General features: G+C 41.4%; 1 protein-coding gene across 1 annotated transcript; it reads left to right on the plus strand.

The window, feature by feature from the left end:
* Positions 1 to 853: 853 nt before the first annotated feature.
* Positions 854 to 9,483, plus strand: NGDN (neuroguidin). Its single transcript, XM_002753643.6, has 11 exons — positions 854 to 887; positions 1,193 to 1,252; positions 2,098 to 2,169; positions 6,371 to 6,508; positions 6,759 to 6,843; positions 6,927 to 6,979; positions 7,223 to 7,346; positions 7,436 to 7,604; positions 8,514 to 8,670; positions 8,818 to 8,875; positions 9,317 to 9,483. Exons 1-11 carry the CDS (start codon positions 876 to 878, stop codon positions 9,334 to 9,336), a joined length of 948 nt encoding a protein of 315 aa, XP_002753689.1. The 5' UTR covers positions 854 to 875; the 3' UTR covers positions 9,337 to 9,483.
* Positions 9,484 to 10,891: the final 1,408 nt, after the last annotated feature.

Below are 10,891 nucleotides of genomic sequence, written 5' to 3' on the forward strand. Positions count from 1 at the left end.
GTAATGATGAGGCAGGCCATATTGAAACGTGCACTGCCTTAGGTTTGAACCAAGTTCTGCTGAAGACCTGTCACCAGGGGCAAGTCATGTAAATATGAACGGTTCTTCCACTTGTAAAACGTATTTTTTTCATGTCCCCAAACTGGTAGGAGCGAAGAGTGTCGCGTTATTGGAGACGTTCCTCAGCGCCCCACAGTGCGCACCAAGAGGGCAGCTGTCATCGCAGTCGGGATTCTCTGGCCCCGCTCTATTATTTACAGATGAAGAAGGCTCAGAGACCGAGTGACTTGTCCACGGTCACACAAGGAGTACTGTCACAGAATCGATCCTAGGACCACGGGGGTGTGTGAGGAATTTGGCGTAGCCGGCGTTGGATTAGAAGCCAGCAATGGCGGCTTTGCAACGTCAACACCGCAAAGCGAAGACGAGGCCCGTCACCTAGCGGCCGGTTTAGGCACTACAAGAAAAGCGCCGTGAAAAAGACACTGGATTCTGCGGCAGACGGGAGCCAATACGCACTAAGTTCGCTCTGCTAATTCCTTTTTTCTATTGGTATTTCTAACTGTCAAACAAACATCTGCCCATCTCTTATTGGTTGGCCATTAATCTTTTTATTCAGTCTACCAATCATACTCTCTTTGCCAAGTACTTGTTTTCGTCTTGACATCTCTTTTCGGAGTCTGACGAATTTAACTGGTTCCTTTATTCCATTGGCCAGATGAGACTCCTCCTCTCGTTTATCCTGTTGGGGGCGGAAGTGAGAGAGCCTTTATTCGTATTGCCTTAGATTTACAAGCGGTAGTTGTCTATCAAATCTATATAGGCGCCTTTAGCGCTCAGGAAGTACGAAGCCGGAAGGGGTGGGCCATGCAAAGATGGCGGCACCGGTGAGTATAGTGTGGTTACTTCTTCGCGTAGTTATTATGGAGTTTTCCTTTCCCTTCAGCGGCTGGAGGCAAACTGTTGATACCAGGGAAGGGTGGTGATGAAAGTTGCTTCAGGGAGGCGGCCACGCTAGAGTTACTGTTCTGTCTAGTAAGCCAAGGGACTGGCTTTAAGACGTGTCTGTGACCAGGAGTGTGAAGGCCCCGAGTCTGGGGTGTTTGGCAGAGAGAGAGCAGTTTTTCAACCTAGACGTTCCGCCTTCTTATAATCCTGAGAAATGACTTCTCTTACCTCCTCTCCCTTGTAGGGGTTGCTGGAGTCAGACCTGCCAAGTGCCGTGACACTTCTGAAAAATCTCCAGGAGCAAGTGAGTAGTGTCGCCTCTGGAATAAATTAGTCACGGATTGGTTTTGACTTTATATGCCCCACCCCAAACTTGAGTGGTTGAGATATATGAATGCTCCCCAAAACCGTAGGAGTAAAATGATGTAATGAAAATCTTTTCAGGCCAGAATCCGAAGTAATTGTTTCTGCACCTAAGGGAATACAAGAGACTCCAAAAAGAAATTATCTGAATAGTTTTCCTTTATTCATGTAGTTAAGGAAACCAGTGCTTGGAATAGTAACATGATTTGCCCTTTGGGTGCCCAGGTAGTACACGCTTATATACAGATACTCCTCGACTTAACGATGGAGTTTATGGCCTGATAAACCCATTGTAATACGAAAATATCGCAAGTCGAAATTTCGGCTTGATGCTGCCGCCCAGCATATACTGAATGCATATTGAATGCATATTGCTTCTACTGAATGCATGTTGCTTTTGGACCCTCGTAAAGTGGAAATTCAGTCATAAGTCCTTGAGCTATGTAGTTCTGTTTATTGTAAGTTCAACCAGTACAGACAAAATAGCCCTCCCATCACTACTATCTCTGTCCTTTTCCCCTCCCTATGGTTTAGTAAAAGATAATCTGCTCTTTAAGAAGTGTAAAGATTAAAAAAAAAAAAAAAAAAAAAAGATTTTTGTTGTTGTTGTGTTTTTTTTTTTTTAATTTTTGAAGAACCAGCTCTCCCCAGAAGTGAGAAGATAGTACTATACTTTAGACAGTGTTTCAGATAATTTTTAGGTGGCATTGTTTAGCTTTTGCTCTTCACAATTTGCAGGCATGATTTAATAAGTCTAGTCAGTTGTTTTATTTGGGCTAATTTCAGGTGATGGCTGTAACTGCACAGGTGCAATCACTGACAAAAAAAGTTCAAGCTGGTGCCTATCCTACAGAAAAGGTAAGATGTACTCAAGCATTAAGCATCCCTTGACTTAATGGTCTCAGTAGTTCTTTCATTGTATGTCTATTGTGTTTTATATACCCTAAGTGCTCGAGCTTCGAACATAAATGAGATCCAGTTTCTGTGATGAAGTCTAGTGGGAAGCCAAAGCAAAGCAACAGATAAGAGTATTAATAGTAGCAGTCACATTACAGAGTTATGAGGAGTCTCCAGGGATTAATTAACTGCCAGAAGAGCAGAGAGATTCAGGACAGGCTTCCCAGAGGAGGTGATAGGATTTTGAGGAATAAACAGGAGGGTTGAAAAGAAGCAATGTGCAAAGGCACAAAGGCTTGAAAGCATGGTGATATTATGGGTAAGGAGGAAGTCATTTTTGTGGTTGGATGTACATTCTGTGTTATGTGTGGTGGGGGTGGAAAATAAGACTGTAAAGATAGTCACTGATGATTATTGTAGGCCATCTGAGGAGTTACTTTCAAATTTCATCTAAGACACTTATTAAATGGGACATACCACTTATTGTATATACGAAGAAAAAATGTTGACAGGATGGGTGTGATGGCTCATGCCTGTAATCCGAGTACTTCAGGAGGCAGAGGCTGAGGCTGGAGGATTGCTTGAACTAAGGAGTTTGGGACCAACCTGGGTAACGTAGTGAGACCCTGTCTATACAAAAATTAAAAATTAGCTGGGTATAATGGCATGTGTCTGTAGTTCCAGCCACTCAGGAGGCTGAGGCTGGAGGATCGCTTGAGCCTGGGAGGTTGAGGCTGAAGTGAGCTGTGATTGTGCCACTGCATTCAGCCTGGGTGACAGAATGAGCTCCTGTCTCAAAATGACATAATGCTAAGATGCCAGGGACTGAAACATGCATCCTGATTTCAGAGATGTTAAAATATGAAAACAATGTACATCTTAAACTTGAAATATGTCCCTGTAATCCCAGCACTTGGGGAGGCCAAAGTGGGAGAATTGCTTGAGCCCATGGGTTTGAGACCAGCCTGGGCAACATGATGAGACCTGTCTCTACAAAAATTAAAAATTAGCTAGGCTCAGTGGTGTGTGCCCATAATCCTACCCACTTGGGAGGTTGAGGTGAGTGGATCACTTGAGCCCAGGATGTTGTGGCTGTCGTCAGCCATGGTTGCACCACTGCACTCCAGCCTGGGCTACAGACTGAGACAGTCTTAAGGCCAGGCTAGGAAAAAAAGGTGGCTCACTCCTGTAATCCCAGCACTTTGGGAAACTATGGCAGACAGATCACCTGAGATCAGGAGTTCTGAGACCAGCCTGGCCAACATGGCAAAACCCCATCTCTACTAAAAATACAAAAATTAACCAGGCATTGTGGTACGTCCCTGTCTGTAATCCCAGTTATTTGGGAGGCTGAGGCAGAAGAATTGCTTGAACCCAGGAGGTGGAGGTTGCAATGAGCGGAAATTATGCCACTGCACTTCACTCTGGGCCACAGACCAAGACTCCATCTCAGAAGAAAAAAAAAAACCCAACAATTGAACTATGGTAGTTTTCAAATTAAGGTCTGGTAGAACCTTCTCAGGGATTATTAGTTGGGGGCAATGTGGAAGAATAACTCTGGACCGCTTATACCTACCTCCTTAACTGGAAAACAGATATTATATGCTTTTATATATTGAGCTTTTGTCCTAAGATAAGTAAGCCAAATATTCTGTGGATAAACATGATTATGAAAATCATTAAGAATCACTGAAGGATTTTTAAGCATAGGAGTTACAGGAGATTTGTACTTACAGAAAGATGACTAACAGCATTTAAAATATATCATTTATGTTCTTATTGTCTATTTTTATTCAAAACATTTTGAATCTTTATTTTTCTCTCATGCTTGTAACTCAGTTTTAACCTGACAATGCCCAAGCATGTCAGAAGAGCCTGCTTCTCAAATTCTTACCTGTTTTTGTCCTGGGTACCATGGTTTTTTGTTTTGTTTGTTGAGACTGTGTCTCACTGTCACCCAGGCTGGAGTGCAGTGGCACGATCTTGGCTCATTGCAACCTCCGCTTCGTGGGTTCAAGTGATTCTCCTGCCTCTGCCTCCTGAGTGGCTAGGATTACAGGCACCTGCCACCACGTCCTGCTAATTTTGTATTTTTAGTAGAGATGGGGTTTCACCATGTTAGCCAGGCTGATCTTGAACTCTCAACCTCAGGTGATCTGCCTGCCTCAGCCTTTCAAAGTGCTGAGATTACAGGTGTGAGCCACTGCCCAGCCCTGGGTACCATGCTTTGAACCATTTCACTGCCTTTTGGAGATGGATGAGTTGCCAGCATTCTTCTTAGATCACTATATATTTGTTTGTTGAACAAATATATTATTAACTATCTTTTCGACTGAATACTTTTACTAGATGCTTTATAGGTTACAAAGTACTTTCACATTATCTTATCCAAGCCTCATAATTACTCTTTGTGGCAGGAAGGAAATGCTGTACATATTTTACTGATAAGACTGAGGTTGGCCAGGCATGGTGGCTCACATCTGTAATCCCAGCACTTTGGGAGGATGAGGCAGGCAGATCACGAAGTCAGGAGTTCAAGACCAGCCTTGCCAACATGGTGAAGCCCTGTCTCTACAAAAAATACAAAAAATTAGCCGGGTGTGGTGGCAGGCACCTGTAATCCCAGCTACTGAGGAGGCTGAGGCAGGAGAATCGCTTGAATCTGGGAGGCAGAAGTTGCAGTGAGCTGAGACTGTGCCATTGCACTGTAGCCTGGGCAACAGAGCGAGACTCCGTCTCAAAAAAGGCCAGGTGTGGTAGTGCACACGTATAATACAAGCACTTTGGGAGGCCGAGGTGGGTGGATCACCTAAGGTCAGGAGTTGGAGACCAGTTTGACCAACATGGTGAAACCCCACCTCTGCTAAATATAAAAAATTAGCCAGGCATGGTGATGCATGCCTGTAATCTCAGCTACTTGGGAGGCTGAGACCTGAGAATCGCTTGAACTCGGGAGGCGGAGGTTGCAGTGAGCCGAGATTGTACCATTGCATTCCAGCCTGGGCAACAAGAGCAAAACTCCGTCTCAAAAATAGAAGACAATGACTGAGGTCACAAGGTTAAATGACTTACTCAATATTTGACTACCAAATATGTAACTCAGAACTTAAACTGGTTTTCTGACTCTCAATCCTCTGCTTTCTTTCTGTACCACACTTGTGTTGATCTCAAGAGCTTAGCATGTTTGGCTTAAAGACATCCAAGGATTAGGTGTTGGAGTCAGATTTCGTTTGAATCTTAGCTCTGCTTGTGTTACTGTGTAATCTTGGCCAAAGTACTTAACATCTCTGAAATAGGTTTTCTCAGGGTGTGAAGTTTGGAAGATATGTAAAAGCACAATGAAAAACATGAAAAATCTGTATAATCACCACTCTGAGATAACCACTGTGGTACATTTTTTTTTTTTTTTTTGAGATTTTTTAAATTATAAGAGTAATATATGCAACACTTTTTCGCAGTCTAAAATACACCATTTCTTCCTTTTCCTCATCTCACCCTGGGGTAGCGGTTAATTGTATGTTACCTTGTAGACAGTTTTCTATGTGTATAAAATGTATGCATCATACTCCCCCCCACACACACACAGTTTCACAATTGAAGTCATATTATACTTTCTACAACTTGTGCTGACATGGATTTAATTCTATGCCATTATATGTAAATCACTGTTTTTACCTATGCCATATTCCATTGTATTGGGGGAAGTTGGTAATTGCTTTGATTAAATTAATTTAAAATTTGGCAGTGTATGGAGACATTTTTGATTGTTACAGCTTGGAGGGGACAACAATGGGTAGAGGCCAAGAATGCTGCTGAAAACCTGCAATGCCCTGGACAGCCCTCCACAAAAAATTTTTTGGCCTCAAATGTCAACAGCTCTGAGATTGAGAAACCCTGTTATAGTCTTTCGTTGGGGTAGTTTATTGATTTTCCTCTTCTCATTGTCTTTCATTAATTCTCTGAGCGATGTTTCTCTTGTATTACCATAATTTTCTCATTGGCCATCTTAGGCATAGCTACTTCTTGAGACTACTCCAGATACCTAATATGAACTGATTGGGAAGATCTTGAACTTGGAAAAACATCCTGTTTACCCTAGACTTTCCTCCTGGTTTTTTGGCTACAACCAAATCTGCATCTCTTTCTATTTTTTTCAACTCAGGGTCTCAGCTTCTTAGAAGTGAAAGACCAGCTGCTGCTTATGTACCTTATGGATTTGACCCACCTCATTCTGGACAAAGCCTCAGGAGGGTCTCTTCAGGGACATGATGCAGTTTTGAGACTGGTGGAGATTCGCACGGTATGAAGCATTTGGCATCTTGGAGTTTTAGGTTTCTAAATCTCGAACTCTAAGGCTGTTACATAGTAACTCTCATTTAAATGAGTCTTCTCATGTTAAAGGAAAACAAATGAAAAAAAGGTATTTTTCTGTTCATTTGCTCTACTTTGTATATATTTTAGGTGCCTTATGTGGCATCTTAATATAGAGACTCTGGTATGTGCTTCATTTTGGGAAGGGAATATAATCCTGTTTAACTACCATATTGTAGGTTTTGGAAAAGCTTCGTCCCTTGGACCAAAAACTGAAATATCAAATTGACAAACTGGTCAAGACTGCACTGACAGGCAGCCTTAGTAAGTGAGGAGACCATCATGAAGTTGTGGGAACCATTGTAAAGTTCCAAATTTTGTGAAATCCCTTGGTTTATTTATTTCAGGTGAGAATGACCCACTTCGTTTTAAGCCTCATCCCAGCAATATGATGAGCAAGGTAAGGGGTTGTATTATTTTCCTGATTTTTTTCTGAAGGATCTATACTAGATGAGCCTCGTGGTAATCCTGGATCCCCTGGGATTCTCTTAGGACTTGATTTTATAACTTGTGTGTTAGAATGCTGAATATGAGATTCCCTTTTCTCCCTTTTTATATTCCCACCTCCCCAGGGTACTCCAGCTTTGGGTTTTCTTCTCACTTATGAATGCTTCCTAAATTTGCAGAATTTTTTCTTTTTTAGTTGAATTCTGAGGATGAGGAGGATGATGAAGCAGAAGAAGGCCAGTCTGAGGCTTCAGGGAAGAAATCTGTGAAAGGAGGGTCTAAGAAATACGTTCCGCCACGTTTGGTTCCAGTACATTATGGTATGCATTTTGGCTGCTGCCTCCTCAGGATGAATGTTTCTCTTCTTTTCTCTGTTCTTGGATAACTCCTGCTTATTTTCATCATATAGATGAAACAGAAGCTGAGCGGGAGAAGAAGCGTCTAGAACGAGCTAAGAGACGGGCATTGAGCAGCTCTGTCATTCGTGAACTTAAGGAGCAGTACTCAGATGCTCCAGAGGAAATCCATGATGCTCGGCATCCCCATGTTACCCGCCAGAGTCAGGAGGACCAGCACAGGTGTGAGCCCTTGCATTAGAAATTTATTCCTATGTTGGAGTCCTGTCGTCATGCTTTAGACAATTGTGACTAAGTTTGGTACCAAGAGAATTAACGTTATATAGAAAATAGAGTGAAAAATTTGGGATGATGGTTTCTAAGAGTCAGGAGTTGGCAGTACAGGATAGGAAGTAGAAGTTTTTTCCCCTGAAATCAATTTTTTTTTTCTTGAAATCAATTCTTTCAACCCATGTTGCCCCAACTTCCTGTATGATTTGTTATAATACGGTACAGATTGAGATATCAATACATGAATTTTAGGTTTTATTATTGTTATTTTGCTTTAGTCCAAAGCAAAAGCATTACATTGCAACTCGACATGAGATTTGAGGGGAAAAAAGAAAAAAAGCAGTACAAAGAGGAATACATGCAGTTCCACATAGTACAGCTTTAAAATTCTGTGTTTCACCGTCACAGTTCTCACTTATGTGCAGAGGGCAATAAAGGCAGATTTTTTTTATTGTGAGTTAGATGAGTTCAGGGAAGGAAAGTAAAAAAGCAGTGTAATTGAATACAGACTCATCAACTTTGCTCAGGTGCAGTCTTTACAGTTGATGGATTTGCATGAAAGGACAAATTTAGGGAAACCTGTTTATAGAGCTGAAATGCTGAAATAAATTTTTGGTATAAGTATGGATAGGCTATGAATTCATATCTAGGATGAGGGAACTTCTAGCATAAAGCACATTTCATTGAGGAAGCTCAGTGTTGAGCATTCAATATGTCCTTACTAAATACTGTGTTGATCTGCTCTGAAACTTCTTGAGAACTCCCTGAACAAGGGATGAGTAAATACTTGGGCCCAGGTTCTGGGCTGGAGCTTTCCATCTCCATGGTCTGAGCCTGCTGGCAACTGTCTTTCTTTGGCAGGATTAACTATGAGGAGAGCATGATGGTGCGTTTGAGCGTCAGTAAGAAAGAGAAAGGACGGCGAAAACGAGCAAATGTCATGAGCTCACAACTTCATTCCCTTACACACTTCAGTGACATCAGTGCTTTGACAGGAGGAACTGCTCATCTTGATGAGGTGAGGTTGAGATAACCATTGTAGTAAGAGATGACTTTCATGCTTTCAGCCAAATGTGTGTAGGGCTTATTACCATGAGGAATTTGGGAAGAGATGCTAGCTTTCAGAAGCACAGTGCCATTCCTTCACTTCTCCATCTGTCTCCAGGATCAGAATCCTGCTAAGAAGCGGAAGAAGATATCTAAGAAAGGTCAGAAGAAAAAAGGTCAGTGAACTGCTAGGACTTAGGTGATCAGGTGCAAGGTGGGGAATACAAATTGAGACTCTTTGGATTTGCCATTCTGGGTCTCAACAATCCCTGTAGTATCTCTTCCATACTGGACAATAATCTCCTTAGGTGAGTTTTTATTTTTTTCTTTCCTAAGCTGGGTATCAGCATCGTTGACAAAATGAATCTCTGGATTCCACCTCTAAGGTTCCATAGTTCCTGTTCAGGCCCTAAATAGAACTGTTAAAGTGTCACTTGAAGGAACCATTACCCCATTTGAATTTTATTCTGACTTCTTGTCTTTTGTCCTGGGAAGATATTCAAAGTATTGCTAGGAGACCCTACCCCTGTGAGCCCTTCTCTCTAGATGTCCTCTTTCCTGTCCCTTTAGCTTTTCCAACTGTCCTTTGTCTCATTCTTGGTTTCCCTTCCTTTCAGGTTTTCGGAGGCGGCGGTGATTATGGGTGTACATATTTGTGTATTTTTTGTCATCCTGAGATACTTCTAATTTCATTGTATATAGGTTGTTTTCCCCGGAATTTATTGTTTGTTTTGGACATGTGGAAAGAGCCTTACTAATAAAATTGTTTTACTTATGAATTAAAGCCCCTTTTGCACATTTATTATGTGACTGGAGTCGCTGGGTTTGGGGTATTTTTGGTGAGTGGTTGGTGAAAGGGGAAAGATTGTTTTGGAAGTGCAAAACATTTGGCTATTTCCTTTGATAATATGTTTTTCCCAGAGACTAAAAATTGGTTTTTTCACAAAAAATATTGAGAGATGAGGGTGGAATAATCAATTCTTTCAACCCATGTTGCCCCAACTTCCTGTATGATTTGTTATAATACAGTACAGATTGAGATATCAATACATGAATTTTAGGTTTTATTATTGTTATCTGGGCTGGCCACCAGGTGGCATTAGTGGTTCAAGAAACTTGTGAATCTTGGCTGTAATCAAAAGCAAGAAAGAACCTTTCCACATCAGCAAGAATTATTCTTGTCTTAACCTCTCTGAATGTTTTTCTTTTCTTTCTGAAATGGCATGAACATAGGGCTGATCTTTGGTCAGTTACTGAGAGAGTTTGTAGAAAATAGTACGGTGAGTAAGAAGGCTGGAGTGAAGAGTCAGTATAGTGTTGTGTTTTTCAGTTTTTGACCTCCCTTCAACTGAGGGTTGTTTTACCAGAGTCAGTAAAGGCTAACCCTTCTCTAAAGAGCTTGCCCCTCCTCCCCCCAAAAAACCCAGCAGACAAGCAGAACAATCCTAGCTTAACAGCCAAAGAAATGAAAATTCCACAGAAATTATCAGCCAAAACTCAAGTCAGAAGACTGGTGGCAGTTACACATCTGAGATCTTGTATTCTACTCTGTTAGTGAGATATCCCACAGGCCTTGGATAATACAGAAAGTGAAAAAAGGAATTAAAAAAAAAGTTGGGTCTATAGAACTAATTCATTGGAGTTTTTTAAAAAGGCTTTGGGTCTCACGAACATTCGATTTTGTGTCTAGTATTCCTGGGTAGTATTGACACATTAATTTGGGTTATTATATGACTAAAACCTTGTGGATTCTGAATTTATGAATCTGGATTTATACTATTCTGCCTGATTGGGCAGAATAGTGTAAATTCTTTCAGTCAGCTGCTGCCTGGTAGAAAGTAGATAGGAGATGGCAGTCTTCTGTTAATTCTGTGATCTTGGGCAAATCACTTAACATCTCTGGCCTTTAAGTTTCCTCAGCTAAGAAATGAATGTATTAGACTTCATCTCTGAGATTCCCTTTAAGTTAGAGCCTAGAGCTTTTGTCAATGACACTAAGTTGGGTTTATGTCTGGGGCCACTAACTTTTAGTCCCTTGTAGATCTGAGGCAGTCTGACATGCCCTGGGCTCTCATACTTCCATTTCCTCAAGGGAATCTAAACAAAGCCACAAGCACAGATTTAGAGACTTTTTTTTCCCCCTTTATGGCTGAACTAACTAGATGAGTGATTTGGTTCAAAAATACTTTAGT

The sequence above is a fragment of the Callithrix jacchus genome, chromosome 8, assembly GCF_049354715.1.
Source record: "Callithrix jacchus isolate 240 chromosome 8, calJac240_pri, whole genome shotgun sequence".
NCBI classification, from domain to species: domain Eukaryota; kingdom Metazoa; phylum Chordata; class Mammalia; order Primates; family Cebidae; genus Callithrix; species Callithrix jacchus.

What these genes read in the sequence shown, in the direction of transcription:
- NGDN (XM_002753643.6), top strand. An exon ending in CCAGCAATATGATGAGCAAG is followed by an intron (nt 6,980 to 7,222) that starts GTAAGGGGTTGT and finishes TTTCTTTTTTAG; the next exon opens with TTGAATTCTGAGGATGAGGA. An exon ending in AGTCAGGAGGACCAGCACAG is followed by an intron (nt 7,605 to 8,513) that starts GTGTGAGCCCTT and finishes TTTCTTTGGCAG; the next exon opens with GATTAACTATGAGGAGAGCA.